The sequence below is a fragment of the Agelaius tricolor genome, unplaced genomic scaffold (genome assembly GCF_023055355.1).
Source record: "Agelaius tricolor isolate 1412-34295 unplaced genomic scaffold, bAgeTri1.0.p SCAF_6, whole genome shotgun sequence".
Lineage (NCBI taxonomy): Eukaryota > Metazoa > Chordata > Aves > Passeriformes > Icteridae > Agelaius > Agelaius tricolor.
Genome location: NW_027269266.1, coordinates 28632536 through 28654249, shown reverse-complemented (window position 1 = coordinate 28654249; position 21714 = coordinate 28632536). Strand labels below are relative to the sequence as shown.

Below are 21714 nucleotides of genomic sequence, written 5' to 3'. Positions count from 1 at the left end.
CATGCCAGTTGGCTGCAGGGGTAGAGAAAAGACTCAGACACATTTTATTTTGTAGCAGATGCTCAGCTTGTGTACCCCATTCAAACTATGTTATGATTTTGCCAATTTGCATTTTTAAAATAATTTGGGGTCAGCATGAGTAATATGTGCAGGTGTATATAAAGGCAATACATTAGGCTTAGATTAGTCAACCTAAATTAATCTATGAAGTGCAGCAAGCATGGTGTTAGCCTTAGTCTGTATGACTTTCATCATCCTATGCCAAGTTAGTTCTGAACACTCAGCCAGTCATCTCTCTATTGCCAAAGACCTGAGCTGTCTGAGAGGACTAAATCCACATAAAGGATTTAGGAACCACATAAAGCTCCCTGCTATAGATAACAAGGGTCATAGAGATACAAGTTGTTAATTTTCATACGGGTTTCTTGTTAGATCTTGAAAAGAGGGAGGGCCCCCTAAACAAACCTGTGCCCAAGGATACATACAGTGCAAGGTAAAAAAACTGAGCTACCTCTGACTGAACTTTAGTTTTGATGCTAAAACTCCTTATCAGACAAAGAGTGGGACTGCAGCCCTCCTGTGGGACTACTGTTTTAGTTAGAGAGAAAAAAGAGCTCACCATTAAGTGCAGAGGATTTCCCAAGTGGCTGCTGCGGTTGCCGTTGTTAACCTGCCCTTTAGACTTGGTGTATGAGATAATGCATGCAGCAAAACCTGACCAGTGATCTCCCACTCCTGACAAAAACTGTGGGAATTTATGCTGAGAAATTATATCAAGAAATGGTAGTGTCTATGAGGAGGCATTCAGAATTCAGCAGAAGTGACAGTGCAGGTGCCCATGATCCTTTCACTATGTACTCTTGGTGTGGTATATTCCAGAAAGCAGCTTGATGGTGGCTTTTTATATCTTGGATAATCCAATAACGACTCCTTTAGTGACACAAAGTGTCTATTCAGCTGAATGATTTTCTGTACAAACAGAGCACCAGCTAAGTGTATTATTGTACCCTTTCTTGTTTTGGAAAGTGAGCAGTTTTAAGCACTGGTTTGATGTCAGGCACATGCTAGATAATTTAGTGAAACAAAGCACAGATTGCATCATCAAATATAATTCTGTCTCTAGCTACGTAAGAGGATCTACATAAACACCAGATCTATGCACCACCTTCACACTGAGACTCCTTAATTTTATCATCAGGGTTTACATTTTGACAGCTCATTTCAAATTTCAGCCTAATTTCAAAGCACACAGTTGGGGTCAAAATTAGCTGAATGCAGTTCAACATGAAGTGACTTTTTTCCTCTCTCCCCCCTCACTTGATTATGCAAGACCTAATAAGCTGTGTTTCAGGTTTTGAAATTTTGGAATTGCAAGAGGAAACTTTAAATCATCTAGGAAATTCTTACACTGCATGCATCTCAAACTAACACATACCACTTTTTCATTTTACACCTTTTACAGAGCCACAAAATTTACTGTTCAGCAACAGCTGTTTGTTAGTGAAGAAAGCAGTACTCCGCATTTTACTTATTTTCCCGGTTTTGTCTTTTCTCTATGGAGTCCTGAATCAAGAAGATAACCAGGCTTTATTTTAGTAAAGCACTCAGCTGCATGTTTAACTTAATCTTGAAGTATGTGATTCCCCAGTGAAACCACTCGTGATAGGTGGCCTTAAGGGCCTTGCTGAAAGTTTTCTTGAACATCAAAAAAATTATCTAAGTTAAAAAAAAGAATTAGCCTGTTAGAGTGCTGCCATCTAGTTAGATGAGCGTATACAACAAATCCATTTACAGTGCTTGCAATATCTCACTGACCAGGACACTGAGCTACCCAGAGGAAAATCTTTGGGGACAGTCACTAATAGTTATTCAAAGGGATCTATTGAACCAGGTCCTTTGGGTTTGTAAAAGTATGTGGATATAAAGAAAACCAATTAAACAGAACATGAGAGCCATGGCAATTTTGGGATCCTGCACAACACTAGCAAATTTTTGCTGAACTTTGTTAACTTGTGCTGCAGTGCAGTAAACTCCTGCAATTGCCACAGGCTTCTGAAATTGGCAGTGCTTCACAACTCACAGGAAGCAGGGAATGGTAAGAAAAAGCTACTTTTAACTAACCCAAATGATATATGATCCTCACAGACCATATTTGATTGAAGCATGGTTTAATATGCAATTTTTTGAGGGAAATTGCAGCAGAAAAAAGTTACAAATTTGCTATTGCCTATCAGATTGTTCTTGAATGTCTTGGGGCTTCACATGGGACTGTTGTATACCAGGTAAAGGACCATACTATGAAAATAGACTTTAAAGTCTGAAAAAAGACAAGATGCAATATGCTTACAGAGTGATAAAAACTATATTTTAAAAAATGTTCTGTGCTACAGAAGTAAAATCCTTAGTTCCTTGAAAAAGTTAAGAACCATGCTGTTGGGAGGACTGCACTCACTGTTTGACTACTGCTTGTCTACATTCCTTTATAAAGGTGAGGAATAATCATGTCAGGGTTTTATATTCTGATGCCTGTGAATGCATAACACTGTGTAAATTCTTTATTTTCTGATTGTGAAGTGTGTTTTCCTGTAATGCATTATTTTTATATTATCAGTTAAGACCAAATAATTCCTAAAACAAATTGCTCTCTTATTACAGAAGTAAGACAGGTTTAGGAGTTAATAAATTTGCTATTTACTTTAGCAAGTCAGGTATCTGGTCTTAATTTTTAATTACCTCACACTTGTTTAGCAACCCAGTTTCTTGCAGCCTTGACCAGATGCTTTGGATTCTTCCAGCGTGTTCAGGGTGATTGGCATAATTCCCACACATGCACTGGTGCTTCAGCATCAGACTGTCATATACAACACCTTCAGCACAAAGACAGCACAAAATCAGAAACAAATGAAACAAATGCAAGTTATACTGTTCCCTGTCATGCATGCTTTAGCAAAACTGGATTTTATTTGACAATTACAGTAAGGTGAAAATCCCTCTGAATCATTTAGGTTGGAAAAGACCTCCAAGATCATTGGGTCCAATCTTTGGCCTATCTCCACCTTGTCAACTAGGCCAGACCACTGAGCGCCATAAACAGTTGTTTCTTGAAAATCTCCCAGGATGGTGACTCCACCACCTCCCTGGGAAGCCCATTCCCATGTCTGACAACCTTCCTGGCTATAAATTCTTCCTAATGTCCAACCTGAACCTGAACCACCCCTGACACAGCCTGAGGCCATGTTCTCGTGTCCTGTTCCTATTTGTCTGGGAAAAGAGACCAATCCCCACCTGGCCACAGCATCCTTTCAGGCAGTTGTAGAGAGCAGTAGGATCTCCTCCGAGCCTCTTTTTCTCCAGGTTAAACACCCACAGCTCACTCAGATGCTCCTTACAGGAGTCACTTCCTAGACCCTTCACCAGATTTGTTGCCCTTCTCTGGACCTAAATTTCTTTTTCCTTGGTGAGACTCTGAATTTTGATTTATGAGGTGAATCTTGTGACACAATAAAGCAAAGATTATTTCTCAAGAAATTATATTAATAAATGCAATTAACTCTAAAGAAGAAGGGTAATTGGGTGATGTCTTTTGAAAGATTTTATGGCTAGAAAAAAAAGTCTCCCTACTGAATCACTTGTTTTTTCTTTCTCTAGTGGGTAAAGTTAGTTAAAGCTGTTAACCTATATACAACAAGAAAATGTTATGCATAGAAGTGTAAAAAATATAATTTAGAGAAACCTTTAAAATAAATTACAAAATGGCAATGGCACTCTGCAGTTTTACTGCTTAACTAATACTATATTAATTCCAGCTCTCAAAGCATATCAAATGAATGTTTCAGAGTCGAAACAGTGACAGCCAGAGTCCTTTTTCATTAAAAAGATAAGTTCCACCCACTATTCAATTAGGATCAAATCTTGTTGTTTGACTGCAAGTGCAAGGTACCTTTTGAATTTTCTATGGTCATTTATGCAAGGACAGAGCAGCTCTATACAAAAAAATAGCTATCAATATCACATTGCTCTGTAGCTGTGTATTGAGAGCAAAAGAGAAATTTTAGTGAGTAGTCTCAAGCTAAATTCAATTTTCAAGGCTTTCAAACCAAGCCTGAAACACTGAAAAATTATTTTCTGTACTTACTTGTTCTTTGCATTTCTCCTAGACATGTCTGGAACAAAAATTATTTTCCTTACCCCTATGTGGACCATTTTCATTTGGGAAATATTTGGCTTTTTTCTTTCCCTTACAGTTGAAAGGGACTCAAATTAACTAGTTCTCCAAGCTGCCATACTTGGCATTCAAAACATCTTATGTGCCACCATTACTAGGGATGCCAACACAGTTCTGGGAAAATTGTATTCACCTGCTACTGAATACAAAATTAAAGTCCAGATTTAACAAAATTCTCAACACCACCTTTATTTAGGAAAGTTCTCTAATGGGTATTGAACATCAATAAAGTCTTTAAAAGCTTTTCTGAACGAGAGCCTGTGTACAACATGAGCGATTCAAAGTTAAGTTTCTGAGATAATTCAGTTAGAAACCAGCCAGAAGTTATGCTGCTCTAGAAATATTTATGCTGCCATATTTCTTAGCTCATGCACTTCAGAACTGATCCTTTGGGATCTTGGTATTTAAGCCAAAATGAGAATACACTTATGTTAAGGGTAAGAAGAATGCAAATATAATACCTAATTGCAGTATGACTAAATTTATGCAAAATTATTATCTAGCAAACATAATGGTTCATTAGCAATACATTTTTTAATTTACTTTCTTGTTCTGTTTTCTTTTAAAGAAAGAAAAAAAACAGTGAAAACCTGGAGCTAATAAGCTAATGCAGCTTAAAATATCTGCTGGCATTGTCAAAGCAGTTAATAATTTCCTTTCTCTGCAGTTCCTCACTGCTCTATCATCAGGTCTTGTGAGTTACTTGGAAGTATGCACACAAAAAAGTGCATGCTCACATACCTCACTTTTTTTTTCTTGGCACTCAGAGTTTTAATTTATGCAGGCTGTTGGCTACTCAGCTTGTCCAGTTTGGCAGTGGCCATTATACCAACAGATAAGAAAACGTTTCCTCCCATCCCCCTGACCCACAGGGAAGCTGTTTATGTGCTAACTGTACAGGCATCAGGACTTTCAGAAGCTTTCAGGTAGGACAGGCTGTTATATCAAATGGATTTGAATAGAAATGCTTGTTAAACATAAAGAAAAATTAGCTGAAAGTTGAAAGTTACTTCTGCCTGCCATTCTTTCAATTAATTTTTTATTCTTCTTACTTGAATAGTCCAAATAGCAAGTAATGGAAATAATATTAATAAATAAAAACATATTACTATGTTTTTGTTATACAGAGTTGGGTGTAATAATGACACTTTTTTATTTCCTATATCAGGGTTGCAACCAATTTCGAAGTGAAACACTGAAAGTGTGTATTCAGGATGCCTCCTCTGGTTCACATAAACTTCTTTTCTTAGCACTTTTCCAGAAATAGAATATAACTAAAAGTGTAATTTTATTGTATGTGAGTTATTTTTTCAGAATCAAAAATCAGTTTAATAAGGTCAGGTCAGTATTGCATGGCAGAACATCTGCTCCAAACTTTTAAATACCAAGATATTCACACCACTGAGTGTAAAATTTGTTTCTAGGAGGATTAATTGACTTAAGAAAAGACTGAAATATATGTTTTCATTTATTGCAAGCATTTAAATTGATTTAGGATGTGCAAGTGATTCAGATGTGTGGCTGCTGGTCATACAGCACATGTGCTTGGTACAATACCAGAATGCAGCAGTAGAGCTTACTGCTAAAAATAGCCTCTAGGATTTCCCTAACAGGATTCAGCCAATAATCTCCCCACCCCCACATTAAAAAAAAAAAAAAAAAGCAAGAAAGAAGAAGAGAGGGAGACAACTGTTTTCAATTGCAGACTGCTGTGAAATATTAATAAAAGATGGTTATTCTGTCTCTCCAGAACAAATGCCTACAGCCAGATTCTGCTCTCAGATTCCTTGTGTAAATCTGAGCAGCTCCACTGAGACTGGTGGATTTATTCTGGATTTACACCAATATTACTGAGGTCAGAATGTGGCCCTGAAGACAGATGGGAATGGTGCCACCACTGAACCATATAATGATAGGGGACACAGGACAAAAGAAACTGAATTTGCTTTAAGTCAGTAAAAACCAAGATTTTCCTGCTGGGGACTCCCTAACACACATTCATTTCCAAAATGCTTTATTCGGGTCAGTTTCTTTTAATAATATTTTAAACAGAGAGGAGAACAAGAGACCTAAAAATCATTGGCTAACAGCATGCTTTGAAGGAGATTAATTGCCCTGGAGAATAGCAGTACCAATAAGAAAACCCAAGGGAAGAATATCTAATAAATTATTCCAACAAAAAATCTGAACTAAATAATGTCAAGTATTCTGTAAACTGCCTAAATGAAAATTAAGTGGAATTTATTTTTTTCCACCTTTAACTCATTATCTTGTCCATATACTGTGTATATATTGCTTAATTCTCACAACAATCTCTGTTCTAATTCCCTTCAGATATTTGGCCAGAAGTATTTTTCTCATGACTCACAAAAATATAGGCTCAGTTTGATGCCCCTGTAATAATCTGCTACAACTGTTTTCCTCCTACCTTTTTTTTCTTCTTCCAAGAATATATTGCACTTAAATAGGAAAAATAACCCCAACAGTAAATAACAACTCAAGGCAGGGACATGTAATTAGATTAATTTCTAGAGTCTGAATTTGCCTTTGCTTTATGGTGGACCAGAATTTTCTCTGTTTGCACACAACCATTCTTTCCTTCCATGCTTTTACAAATGGTAGTGTTGCAACTGCTGTGAACAATGGCTGGTTCCATCTTGTGCTCTCTTAAGGGAGAAAATCATAGAACCATAAGATAACTCAGGTGGGCAGGGGACCTCCAGAGGTTTGTAGCCCAACTCTGCTTAGAACAGGTCAGCACTGTGATCAGACTACATTCCTCAGGACTTTCATCCTAAAGGATTTTCTAAAAGCCATATAAGAATAAATAAAAAGTGAGTCTGAGTTTCTTTCTTTCAAGTGATCAATGAATAAATGCTAGGGCACCCTCCAGATCCAGGAAAGAGTATGCACAGATAAAATCATTCTATACCATAACATCCCATATGTTAATAATACACACAGATTGTTTTGTTGGCTTGCTTTTTTTTTCTCACAGAAACTTCTGTTAGAACTGTTAGTGTTGCAAAGTTTCTGTTCATTGTCACTCCAAAGGTATCAATCTCATAACATAAAAATAGCTCTATTTCTGATGTACTCAAAAGCTGGAGTGATAAAGGTTACATGTGCAGGTTTGTAAGCCTAGACACATGTCAGGGAAAGAGATTTCTTTAAGCAGAAAGGAAAGGCTTAACTGCAGAGCTATGTCCCCTGGTCAATCAGCCAGGGGGTATTGTCTATTAGCATAGATACAGCTTGCAAGCAGGTACAGCACCACACTGCCAGTACCTAAAGGATATAAAAGCACTGAGGGTACAGAGCAGAGGTGGAGAAAAAGAAGCATAAAGTTGTAGGGCAGGTGAAAATAAGAGGATTTAAATTTTTTTTCAGTAATGAGTAGAGATTATTACCTTGAATGACAGTGAAGGGGAGAAAAAAGGTTTAGTATAACAAGAATCAGGGAGTCAAGAAAAAGATGTTTCATACTTTGAAAAAGGAATTCAGTGGACTGATAATCTCAGTTGCAATAAGTTGGCCTTCCTCCCTTCCTCCCTTCCTCTCTTTTTCTCTCTCTCTCTCTTTCCACTGGTGTTCATGTAGCAATTACAATAAGGGTAAATTTTGACTCTGCCTAATCTGACTGTCTGCATTTCCATGGCTGAACCTATCAGGTTTCTTTGTGTCACATCTCAAGCCCTTTATGCCAGGGATGTCCCATTCCCATCACTGTCTCCATTCAGTGTTGTTGCACACAATTTCATTCCTTCTCTTATTTTTCCATCTCAACTTCACACTTTCTTTCTTGATTAGTTCCACTAATGCCACAAGTCCACAGATCTATGTAACCCCCTTGACCCTACTTCCCTCACTGGGGATTATAAAAGGAGGTGTCAGTAAACCTTAGCAATCAGGCAGCAGTAGCAGCTTTTTGAAAGGGACTGCAGGTTTTGGGGTTTTCTTTTTTTTTGAAACCGCAGATTTTTGAAAGGGACAGTGAAGCCTACACACAGTGAGCTCACTTTTGGTGTGCTCTGCAAATCTTAGAATGAGTTTACAATGTTTTGGGGACTCTGTGAATACGACTAGAAATACAGTGGTCTTGTTTAGGAATCCTGTCTATATGTGGCTATTCTTTGTGGAGAAACTCATGGAAAGTGAATTAGCATGTTTGTTCCTGTACAACCCAAATGTTTGTTACCCAACAGTAATAATACATTTTTGCTTGTGCCAAGGTCACATTCTGATAGGAAAGATGGGAGCACACTGTCTCCCAGTTACATACAGTGCCCACTAAGGACTCCATTCTAATAAACTCATGGTCATAGCCTGAAAAAATGCAAACTTTCAGGGCATGGGAAGTTCTGCCAGCTGAAGGAAATATACTTACAGCATAAACCTTCATAAACAGTAACTGCAAGTATTTCTTTCCCCCTCTTATTTTTCTTTGTGCACAAAGTGAATCTTTGCTTCTGACCATGCTTTAATGTGATACTGACATTCAGGCTTTTAAAAAGATGGACTCTCATGCAAGGTTAGATTACCCACAATAAGAAATGAGGTTTCTGTGGTCATTTTCCTTCCTTTGACTGAAGATTTTTGAGGTTCTAATCACTTTTCTTTGGATAGCCCATGCTTCCTGAGTGACTGGAATGCCCAAGACCTAAGCATAAAACCTGTCTCTGGACTCCACACAACTGCTGAATGACAGAGAAGTTGTAGCCATCAGCACTTAGTCATGCCTACAGCTTTGCTCTTTCTGTAGGGAAAGAGACCTTGAAGCAAAGACTGATTTGTCAAATGAAGACATTGAGAATTACATCACAGTTTTCCTCCTTACTGGTGGTCTTTCTTCAACTTATTGGTGGTCTCTTTACAAAACAGGCAATGAGAGCACAAAGAAAAGAACCAGAGAATAAAGAAATGAAAGAAAAAGCTATAAATGACTTAAAGGTACCAAAAATGCACCTGTTTCTGTATTGCTAGAGCTAGTCAATGATAATAATTTATGACTGTGTGAATATTAACCCTGTGATTTATCAGCTGCACTGGTTGAGTTGGTGCCAGTATAGCATCATAAAACAGAGGAGCAATAGGGCTAAAACTGAACACATTGCTGCAGGAGGCATTTGAGGTATTTAAGTCTGTTGATCCCACATGAACAAATGCATTTGCCCTGCCTATTAAAAGCAGTCTTTAGGGAACCCTACCAGTTGTGTAGACATGCTGGCTGGGCTGGTCCATGTCTGGGTGAGGTAATGTGGAGTCAGTGGGGGAAGATGGGGTCCTGGAAAGTGGTCGATGTTTATCTGATCCTGCCATGCCAACTGTAGCCATCTGAGCCTGGTAGATTTGCAACTGGTGGACATGCTGATGTGCCAGGAACTCCTGTTTCCAAGAAAACAGCACAGTAGAAAGAAATGTGAGATGGGATCAAGTAAAACACTGAGGGAAACATGTCAACAAATTAAGTTCATTAGGTCAGGGCAGTAATAAACAGTGGGGACCCCCACCCCCCAACTTGTACCTAAGGCTCACTCAATAAATCCATTCAACAGATGTTTTCACACTGACAGTGTGGGCTACTGACTTTGCTGGAGAGTAGGTGATGGCAGGCAACCTGTCAGTTCTCCCTGATGGGAAAAACAACTTCACATGCAAAGGCTTATAAAAGACAAAGTTTTTCTAATATATTGAATACATAATATGATGTTAGAACATGCATTTTATGACTGTACACAAATAGAAATTAAATTTTCCCACAGCACTGAAAGTGAAAAGTGATGTTCTTACTACTCAGTACCAAATGCACTGAGCAACTGAGAGTCAAGTTTCTACAGTTAACTCAGTTCCCAGAGCTCCCTGGAAAGTAGCAATGATTTGCACATAAGTTTTCACAAATTGTTTAGAAATTCAGGAATTGTTATGTGAGATCCCACTTAGGAACCATCTTTTTTTGTCAAAACTGCTGCTGGCTGTAGACAGAGGCAAACATTTCAGGGAAATAGGCAGGTGTGAAAAGAGTATAACAGAGCAGAAAAGAAGGTTTTCTCTTCTGTTTTGTCAACAGATGGTCACTTTTGCTGACATGACAAAGGCTAAAACCCTGTGAAGTCAGTAGGAACCTGGCTCACTCCACAGAATAGGATTGCTTCTCAAACCCTTTCCTTTCTGTTTTTCTTTTTTCTGTGCATGTAGTCCCAGAACCTCAACCAAAAGTGGACGCCAGAGAAATATTTTCAAACCACTTAATATGAATTCAGTTGAAATTCACACTTGTGACTTACAACTGCAGGCTCTGTTTATCCTCACCTGGGCTCAATATACATAAATGGAGGAATACACATATATATATATATATATATGCGTGTGTGTGTGTGTGTGTGTGGCTTTTTCTTTTCTGTTTTTTGTAATAAACCCAGTAACAATTAGCATTGCTGTGTGTGGTTGCTTGGGGCAGCAGCTCGGAGGCCTGGCTTGGTCAAGGAGAGATTTCTGGCTGCTCAGAGAGGTGAAGCTGAGTTCAGGCTGTGTGGGAAGGCAGGTGGGAGTACCCCAGCCCATCACACACTGCAAAATAAATCGGCAGCTCATAGGATGTGAGAATGTCTACCCTGCATGTTATAAAAGAGGCCTTTATGCAAACAACTGCTCATCAATAATAGCTGAAATGAGAATAAATGCTTTAAAAGGCAGCCCCAAAACCCACATTAATATCTAGGGTCACTACTTCAGTGAAATGACATAAGGTCATGGGAAAGGTAAATCACCTGGGACCTTGTCATAAGAGACTAAATGAAGAAAAAAAAAAAAGAGTAAGTAAAAAGAGGTTTTACAAGAATTGTCTTGGTTTAGAGTCATTGAACCATTTCCCTTCCTTTAAAAATACAGTCCCCAACTTTTCATATTGTTTTTTTAATGTTCAATGACAGGATAGTGTTACATATTCCAGGAAAGATCTTGAGCTATCCGAAGATGTCTGTGTATCCATCTATGAACATAATAAAACTTAACATTCAGGAATTTTTTTCCTGAAATCTCTTTTTGCTTAGTTTTGCTAACAATTTTGATTCTGATAAATTTTCAGAGGAGATTTTTTTTGTTGTTCTCATAGGCATACATATCTTTTACAACCTTTTCCAGTAGTGTATGTGATTGGAAATGATGAAGAATGCACGGACACTATTGTGTGGAATATTCTCCTTATGGAGAACAAAAGTACATACATTCCTTTGTGAGAATTTAGCATTCACTTTCCTCAATGCTGGCTTAGTCAATAAAGTAGGCACAGGAGGTATTTTGCTATTGATTACCCCCTGCATCCTAGGATCAAGTGATGGCAGCAGCACTGTCTGTCTGATGCTCATGTAGTCACAATCTCCTGCCTACTCTTCTGAATTCCCAGCTGAGGAGTTTGGAAGGAGCCAAATTCCTGCCTGCAGGAGCCATTCATGGCACAGAATGTTGCTGCCAGACAGGAAATCAGTGAACACTGTTATTTCTGCTGCTCTCCTCAACTTATATGTTGTCTTCATTGCATTAATTAAATAGATGCTGTCTGTGTAGTTCTTTGAGCAAGGGATTTTCTGATATATCTTTCAATGTTCATACATATTAATGATTCATTAATTGAGTTCACTTTTCTGATAATCATTAGAGTACAGAAGACAAAAGGATTTGTTCACTATTGGAATGTTCTTCAAGCTAGTAAAGGTGAACCAGTGGATTGTGGTAGTCTTCACCAAACATTATTACTGAAACATATTTCTTAAAGAAGTCTTGGAAATTCAGCTGTCAGTGAGGGCAGATTGATGGTGTCTCTGTTAGGACTTTTCTCAGTGCTGGTCAACACTGAGCTCTGAGGATTTAGAGCTGCCTTTCTTTTACTTCCAGACCTGAACTTCAGTTTTGCAATATCTGGACTTTTATTTTTCAGTGAAGCTGCAAGTTTACCATTCAGTCAATATCTAAAACACAATCTTTTCAGGTCTCTGATCTAAAAAAGTCAATTTAAGTGGGCTTTTTTTGGGTTTGTTTGTGGTTTTTGGGTTTGTTTGTTGGTTTGGTTTGTTTGTTTTGATGTTATTGTTTTGCTTTATTTTTGCTGGGTTGTTTGTTTTGTGGGTTTGGGGTTTTTTTTACAGTGTCTTGAAGAAGATGAAAAAAACGTCTAGAACTTCACATAACACAGATAACTTTGGAAGATGTTCCTAACTTTGTTTCTAAAACGATTTTGTGTTTATGTCTATGTAGTCAATAGAAACAATATTTTTTATGCAGATGAAAAAACTGAGAATTTTTTTTAATATGAATCAATCTGTGTTAACATCACCTAAACTAGACATCTATTTCAGCACTTTGTTGGAGACCAAGAATACAGCCTATTCTTTCTCTCCTCCATTTACAGGTTAAAGTGTGTCCTGTTTATGTCATTCTCCCCTCCTCAAATGAAACCAGGCACATACTATGTTTGAAACATATTTATCAACATAATCTGTTCAGGGAAGGAGAAGAAATTTGTGGAAGGTTCCATGGACATTGCACGACACCTGCTTTAATTTCTGAGGACACAGAAAACATTTGCCTGTGAAAATCTATTAAAATTTCTTAAAAGTAGTTTGTCTCACAAGGCTTACACAGAGGCTTACATCCTCTTGTGGCATCCAGATCCTTTAACTGTAATATTACAAACTGTAGACATCAGCAATGTTTAGACTTGTTTAGATTTTTGTCAAAGTTTTAGGCTAACTTCCTGATTAGGTTTTATTTTACACACAACAGGCACTCATGAAATAGATATATTTTTTCCAGCCACCTACATATTTGTACTGTAAGCATTTCTGATACTCTGAGTCACAGACAAGTGGATTAATGCAATGAGTAATGTGGATAATCAACACACTTATCTGGCTCCCCAAATGCCCACCTGGCCTCTGGAAGGGATTAAAGGAACACAATGAATTCATCTTTAGGTTTTATGTCTTACAGCCCTGCAAACACATGTCTGTCTCTCCAGCAATATGACAAAAGCAGTATTTGCACATCTGCAGGGCTAGTGATTTGTGTGAATATATTTGGAGCATTTCTAAGGTAACCTGAGCCCTGTCTGCCCGGCATGGAGCCTGCTAGTTCCAGGTGCCTGAGATTAGTTTATTAGTAGAGGCAAGCAATTAGGGTCTCTGCTGGAGCTAGCAGAGGGCCATCCAAACCCTTTCACAGAAACAAGCTCAGGCCCTCAGTAATTATTTTGAGGAGGAATTTTAGAATCAGTATCTAAAGAGAAGATGAGCCTTTTGGGAGCATGGAAGGTAAACATTTGTTGTTTTCCTAGTATTACTGAAAGGTTTGTTTAGCAGGGCTTTGGATTAATTTGGGTTAGTGTGAATATTCCTTTCATGTAGATGTGTGATTTGCACATTTTAGAGTTAAACGTTTTGTAAATTCTGAGATTTTAATGAGGTCTGTTTACTTATATCTAAGTAAACAGACCTCATTAAAACAGCTGGTGTGAGACCTGATAAATCACAAGTACATTTTGTTGGATTATTAGATGGTCTGTTGGAGGATAAAGCATAGGTGAGCTGTCTATATATTAACAGCTCCTTTGAATGGTTATGTTTTGTGCAGAGAAAAAAAAAGTGGGATTCACTCATAAAAGCTTTTTTTGCCTCTTAGCAGCCTGTTTTTTAATTTAATGTGCTATTTTTTAGTTTAGTCACAGCTAAATGAATCCAAAGATTTGCATGTCTGTAGCATAATCCTGCATGTGTATGGGCATATTCACACCTTTCTTCAGGGTTTATGCTTTGGCTCTTTTTCATTGTGGTAGAGAACTTCTTTCCTCTTAGGGAGAGCAAATTTTACATTTCTTAATAATATGATTACTACACTCATATATTTGTGGCCAGGTTTATATCCCTCTGTTGTTGTGCCTTTGGTGCATTCTGCTGAAGTATGAAATGTGTGCTAATGTCTATAAACTTGTAAAAAGTTTTACCATGTTTTGCCTGTCCTGCCTTCCTCTCACAAAAGACCTTAAGCACTACTAACCTTACAAAGCTTTTCCTCTCGAAGCATTTTTGGTGGTCTGTTTGCTAATTCCCACATGATTTTCAGAAAATTACCCAAAGGATGGGTAATTTCCTGATGGGGAAAGCTACATGCAAATGCTTCAGAAAGTTTTGCCCTAGGTAAGGATGAAAACAAGACGTGCTGCCTTTCAGACCTTCCTCTCTCTCCTTCTTTTGAAGGATATTTCTGATGCCTGCTCTGGTCTCACCCCGTGGCTCCTGTTGGAGTAGGACCTGTCCACACCCCTGTAGCAACATGGGAACAGAGAAACTTCAGATCCTGCCACTTGTCTTCTCTACCTCCCTCCTAGGCTTTCCACCTTCCTAGTGCAGCTGTAGCTGAATGCATCCAGGGGATGTCCTGGCCAGCCAGTGACTGCATCCAGCAAAAGGCCTCAGCTTGCAGCAAACAGAGCTCAGGTCTGCTTTAAGGCAGTCTTGGCCCAAACTAAGACAGCATCATCCAAAGTCTGATTGAATCAGAAATTCTGGTCACCCAGAAAATTCTCCTTCAACCCAGAGATGTAGGGAGTTAACAGTCGTTCAGAAATATCATACAATATATTAATAGGTTTGACCTTGGTTATCCTCAGAAGTGACAGACAAAACCCATAGAAAGCAATGAATGCCTGTATAAAGGAGTTTTGTTCCTTGGGACAAAAAAGTGTGGGTAAGTGGAATTTTTAGCAATTTTCACACAGGAGTTTTTTGAAGTGCTGTTTTGCCTACTGTACTCAAACAGAACCATAACTAGTTGCCTTCAGAAACCAAGCAAAAATAGGTCCCGAGGTCTTTCAAAAAAAAGTGTGTGAACAAATGTGAAAGTGTAGGAAAGGTGTCTCTCTGTCAATATATACAACCTAAAATAGAAATTAGTCTGAGATATCCTTGCAAATGAATGTGTTGAGACATCTTTTTAACTTCTCTGTCACTTGGAGAAAACACATCACCGAGATGTCCTACCAGTTTCTATTTTTGACAAAACCACATGTGCAGCCACCAACTTCCATGGTCATCACTTTCAAAAAACCCCAGTATCACAATCTGAAATATAGTCAACCACAAACTCAGAATCAGCATTTTTATGAAAAGTAAGTAAATTACAAGTATGGTTACAGACACATAGATTGAATAGGTAGAAATGGATTTAGAGCAAGGAAAAGCATAGACAGGAAAAAACAGGACAGTTAGCCTTGAGGCATCTGGATATATTAGGTCACATGTTAGCAAGATGTTTATAGAATTTGGATTTCTCTTGCTATAATCCAAGGAGCACAGTGTTGACTAGAAAATGGGTAAACAGAAATGAAGTCTTAAAAACTGAATCTTAGGTGCAGATAGAGAGCAGATAGGAAGCTATAACCCCAAACTGCCTGGAGTCCCAAGCAGAGATTTGCCTTGGGCAGCAAGCTGCTTCTCACAGCTAAGTAAGCCCATGCCCTGTGCCTTCCCCTTGCCTTCTGAAGGACTGTGAAATGGCTTATTCCAGCTGCTGTCAAGGTAGTGCTTAGTACTTAGACTGGTCCTACTGCAGTGACAGCCCAAGGAATCACCCTCAACCAGTTTTTTTTCCCCCTTTGTTCCTGGAGCTGCAGAGCTGCTGCTGTAGAGGTCCCTGTCCCTCTCCTACCATCCTTCCCTTCTAGTGCAGGAGCATCTTTGGGGTGACAAAAAATGTTATAAAAATTGCAACGTTTTTAGGCCATGAAATAGGGGAAGAGCAAAGACTCTCAATGGGATGACAAGAGCATGCTCCTTTATCGAGGCACATAGGAGAAGATGCATTTTGGACAGGGGGATGGCTAAATGTGCAAGTCCAGGCTGGAATCACAGCATGAAGGATGTGATAGCAGAGTCAGGACCCTGCCTTTTACCTCTACTGTTGCATGAGGAGGTGGATGGGCTGCTGACATGTGCTTTTAAAGGGAGAGAGGTTAAAAATTACCTCTCTTGGATGGAAAGTTTCCAGAAGCCTGACCATCTAAACGTGACCCGTGTCAGTGCCATGTAAGTGAGGAATCAAGGTGGTCACAAGGTTTGAGAAGTTTTCTTTGTTAAGCTATCTTTGTTAAGAAATAAGAAGCTATCTTTGTTAAGAAATATGAACCAAGCAGTCATTACGTTGAAGCCTGGTTGATTAGGAAGAAAGGAATTATGGAAGTGACAGAAAAGGTTGCCCTAAAGTCAGAGCATTTTACTGGAGGGAAATTCCAGAAGTCCAACTGAGCTGCTGGATTCACTCCTGATTCCTGCTCCTGTGAGACCTGCCTTCTCTGCTCCCGACATTGGCAGGTACTTGACTTCTGTCACTCCTGCTAAAGTGCTGACTGCAGTGTGCACAGCACTCATCCAAAGAAAATGCAGCACCTCCTCAAAAGCTTCACTCCTGGCTGAATCTCTTCCTCTCTTTCTGACTCTCCCAGATACTTAATACAAATGTATAAATAATTGGGGGTACAATAAAGGGGAAAAATAGACCACCTGAATATCTTGTGGGATTCTTTTTTTTTTGTTGTTCTTTAAGGAAACCTCTGAAGAGGTTTCTTGTTACTTTATTGCTTTTACTGAAAAAAACTTGACTTTCCAGAAGTCACTTGGTGCTTTCCAAAAAAAGAACGCAGGGAAGAATGAATGCAAAAGGAAAATACAACTGTTCACGTGTCTTGCCCTAACTTTCAGTATTAACAAGTATTTTCTTCTTTTACTTTGATATGAAGAATAAGTAGGTTCTATAATAATGTTTAATGGTTACAACCACCTAATCCTAATAGCTTTCTGAAATCAATAAGTTGATATGCTGGCCAAAACTAATTAATGGTAACATCAACTGTCCCACATGTTTCATTGCTCTCAGAAATGTCACCCAACTCTCTTCAACAGTATTGGCAAATGAGTTTGGTGTTACTTTATGCAGACCACTTCTACCACTTCCATTTTTCTGCTCTTCATCAGAACTACTTTTGTAGCAGACTTGCATGATTTATTTTTAAGTGAAGAATCATTACTTTGGCTTTCACACAGAAAAATAATATTCTCCAGACTAAATTCATTAGCAGTCCTGCTGCAGATCTGTGTTCTCTGCATATTTCAACAGATTCTGCTTTGGTTTTACAGACAATTCTTCTGAGTTCAGGTTTTATTGTAGAATTAATGAAAATTACTTGGATCTGACATATAAAGAGAAAATCTTGGAAAACCCTGCTCTTCAATATAGAGTCGAGACACACTAACACATCAGTGCCTAAGTATAAAATCATGAGAGTGTACAGATGCCTCCTCCCTTGTATGGAGGTGCAGTGAGGTCAGAGTGGGGAACACCAGTGGCCCATATGGTCAACAAATATTAGCACCATCACTGGGGTGTTTGACCAACTCTGTTGTCTCTATAGAGCATTTGTGCAGGTCACTGTATCTAATGCACAAGGCTGGGGGATGAACAGATCCAGAGCAGCCCTGCCAAAAAGGACTTGGGATGCTGGTGGATGAGGGGCTGGACATGACCCAGGAATGTGCACTCCTAGCCCAGAAAGCCAAATGTGTCCTGGGCTGCATCCAAAGCAGCCTGGGCAGCAGGTGAGGGAGGGGATTCTGCCCCTCTGCTCTGCTCTGGTGAGACCCACAGTGCTGTACCAGCTCTGGGGTCCCAGCACAGGAAGGACAGGGACCTGTTTGAGTGTATCCAGAGGAGGGCTGCTAAGATGATCAGAGGTTTGAAGCACCACTCCTGTAAGAAAAGGCTGAGACAATTGGGATTGTTTAGCCTGGAAAAGAGATGGCTTCAGGGTGAGCTAATTGCAGCCTTCCAGTAACTGGAGGAAGACTACAGGAAAGATGGAGAGGGACTATTCATGAGAGCATGCAAGGGCAACAGGGAATGGCTTCAAACTGAAAAAAATATGAGTTTAGATTTGGTATCAGAAATAAGTACTTTACAGTGAGGGTGGTGAGCCACCAGAATAAGTTGCACAAAATTGTGAATGCATCATCCCTGGGTGTGTTAATGGCCAGGTTGGATGGGGCTCCAAGCAATCTGGCCTAGAAGAAATCCTTCTCCATGACAGGGAGTTTGGAACTAGATGAGTTCCAAACTCTAAGTTCCATTTCAACCCAAGTCATTCTGTGGGTCTGTGACTTTTACCCCTCTGAAGACTTGAGAGAGGTATACTGCCAAATCTCACACCTTACTTCAATGTGGTTAAAATGCCCACAGACTTCCTTTCTCCAGCATATATGTAGTAAGAAATAGAGTTTCTTGAAAAATAGTCTATGTACACACACACATCTGCAGATATCACAAGATATTTTAAAACATTTTTCTCTCCTCAGTGCAGTGCTCTACCACACTTTTCAGATTTTGGAACACAAGGAAATAGTGATATACAGGGAAATGGTGGTATAACTTGAGACTTAAAAATAAAGGATTTCAATATAGGAAGTATGCTGCAGATGGAAAAAGAAACTATCACAAAAATCCTTTCAGATCTGTTCTATATACTTAGAGTTCTACATAGTTGTAGAATGCTCTATGCATTTGTAGAATATATATATTTCTGCAACAAACAAGTACAGCTTACATTTTTTTAGTTTTATTTGGAATAAGATCAATTTATTTGTAATTTGAATAAAAATTGAACTGAAAAATCAAAAGATTGCTTACAAATATTTCCCACTTTGTTTTCTCAGCCTAGGGTTTGCTGCTTTTAACATAGTAGGAGATTTAAAATGGAGGGGAAAACCCTTATGTTTACTGATTTAGGAACAATTAGAGGGCTAAAAGGAAACAAGGAAAATGTTATATGCTAACATAGCACAGATCGTATAATGCAAACTGCAAGATAAATTATGCAATTTCTTATTCCTTAAGTAAATCTCCAAACTTAAAATGGAAAGTAACTTTCAGTAGATACCATATTACCTGTTCTTTTTCATGGGAAGGATAAATTTTGTGCAACTTATTCCAGTGGCCCTTTTCTTTTTTTGTAGATAGCTGCTTAGTATTTAGACTTACTATCTCTTTGTTTTAAAGGCCAGCTAAGATAGTGGTGTCTCAATTCCTATATTGGGGAAGGCAGCCCTGAAGATCAACTCCATTGCTAGTGAAGTCCCTTAAAACCACTCTCCCTGTGGTCTGATGGCAGCTTGGGAGACATCCACATGCTGGAGATGTGGATCCACACTTGGCTGAGCAGAAGCAGTGGGGGAGAGGCAGATGAGCCAGCTGGGATGCACAAATACAGCATCCTGAGAGCTGTGTGGGTGCAGTCCACAAGCAGAGGCCTTCCAGTAACTCAAAAAGAAGGACCTGGCAGTCAGTGGAGAAGGCAACCTCCTCCAATCAAAATTTATAAAACATTCAGCTCTGTTTTGGATCATTTACACAGGTGTAAGTCTAGATAAACTAGAGGGGAACCAAGAAATTTATTGTGGGTTTTCACTGGGATATCTGAGAGAAGGATTTGTCACTTTAATAGCTGCATCTTAAAGCATTGCCCACAAAGGAGGGAGACAGAATTCTTGCAGCCACACAACACTCATTAAAAATATATACTGGAAAATATTGCACCAAATAAAAAGCTACAACTTTAACTATATCTAGTGAAACCGAGGAGGACAGAGTGGAGGAATCCTGAGAGCCAGTCAAAGCAAAATGTTCATTCTAATTGTTGTATTTAGTTGGCCTTGTGTTGTGACAAGTTTGTTATTACGCAGATTTCCTACCTGCCACCTTCTATGGGAGGATTTTACCAAGTGAAGTTATGCAGACAATTCCCCTTGCTTCTTACCTCTTTATTCGTAATTATGTTGGCCCTGTGTTCACTCAAGATAACATTATAGCTGTCCCCAAATGCTCTCCATTTGGGGCCTGTGACAAACAAAATCTTTCAGTGCCTGGAATAATTTTTTTTCCTCTGTTTCAGAAATGTAGCTATTAACATGCTGAAAACAAAGCTGTGCTTGTTTATTGTCTGACAGGGGGTTAGAAGGTGTTACGAATTTTCACTGGTATAATTTTGTAAATGTCCTTTTTTTTCTTCAGAGAGATATATAATGTAATATATTGTCCTTAAGGATTTTTTGTAGTTTTTATTTTTGCTAGGAATGTTATCTTTCCTGCTCGGTAATAAATTTTATGTATATGATGCATATATAAATATTCCTTGCATGATACTATCCTATTGAAGATTATAATGAAAATAATCTGTAATTCATCTGCTACATAGAGAGTATTCTTGTGTGGAGAAGCTAAGGTGTAGACATTACGGATCCAAAGTGCACAAGGATTGGAAATCCTGAGTTTTAAGTCCTTCCCTTACCCAGAGGATTAGTAATAATTGCATTATTACTACTACTATTCCATTTCTGGCTTCACATCTAACCATTTAGATGTTTAATTATGAAATAATGCAGCACTGTGGCTTTCTGTGTTTCTTATTACAACTGATAGGCATTGAGGTATGGTCAGAAGTTGTTTTGGTCTGAAGTTGGATTTGATAAAGGATAGGAGAAAGAGGTTGGAGCAATTGACACTGTACAATATCACAGCTTTTAGGTACTGCTCAGACAAACTAAAAGCTGTGATCCCTATTCTATAATCTTTAAGCTGGGTGCAAAAGGGCTCTGAGCAGACTGGGTGAGGAGAGGGAGGCTGATCATCCCTATCACCCAGAATGAGGCATTGTGACAAATGGGGAAAGAGCTCATGGAACTTCGCAGCTTCTGTGTCCTTGGGGTCATTGTGGTCCTTGCTGGGAACATCCAGTCCATTTTCTTACCAACCTCTGGAAGCATTAAACCTACTCAGAGAAACCAGGAGGAAGGACAGTCACATAACATGTGTGCACACATCATGATGTGTGTGCACATCGTGCCACAGCCAACCTTTGGGGCCACTGTGAGTCCCAAAAGATGTGCTGACGGCACTCCAAGCAAGGTAGTGCCAAAGCACTCCAAATAGCTGGCACCCCACATCCATGCCATTGCATTCAGAATGGCCTGGAAGCCCTGCTGGCCACAGGGAACCTTCTGAAAAAGAATGGATTCTGTGAAATATATCACAGACAAATATATCTTAGAAATATATCTCAGGCCCTTGTCAGAGCTGCAAAGGTGGGCTGAAAGATCTGAGTGCTCAAGGCACTGGGGGCTGCCAGCCCAACAGTTCCTGGTGGAACTCTACAAGACAAGGCATGTTTGAAGGTTTCTTCCCAGGAACCACAGGGGTTAAACCTGACCTGATTGCAGTATCAACAGATATGCTAAAAGCTATGCATTTAGCCCTGAGCTCAGCCAGAGAACCTAATGCTGTCCAGAGGCCCAGCCACAGGCAGTGAGCTTCTCAGCTCCTTCCCTCTCTCCCTTTCCAAATCCTCCTCTGACTATGGGTATTGGGGTTTCTCTTTGCTACTCTTGGTACAAAAATGT

At 39.1% G+C, this 21714-nt stretch overlaps 1 protein-coding gene across 11 annotated transcripts in view; it reads right to left on the bottom strand.

Annotated features, from left to right (window-relative positions):
- HDAC9 (histone deacetylase 9) overlaps window positions 1–21714 on the bottom strand; it is a 455819-nt gene that overhangs the window by 137498 nt on the left and 296607 nt on the right. For all 11 annotated transcript variants that reach the window (XM_071429136.1, XM_071429143.1, XM_071429142.1 and 8 more), the window contains 2 exons: window positions 9433–9610; window positions 2734–2867 (listed from right to left, as the gene is read on the bottom strand). In XM_071429136.1, the coding sequence (XP_071285237.1) occupies window positions 2734–2867; window positions 9433–9610 (312 nt within the window). The remainder of the gene's footprint in view (window positions 1–2733; window positions 2868–9432; window positions 9611–21714) is intronic.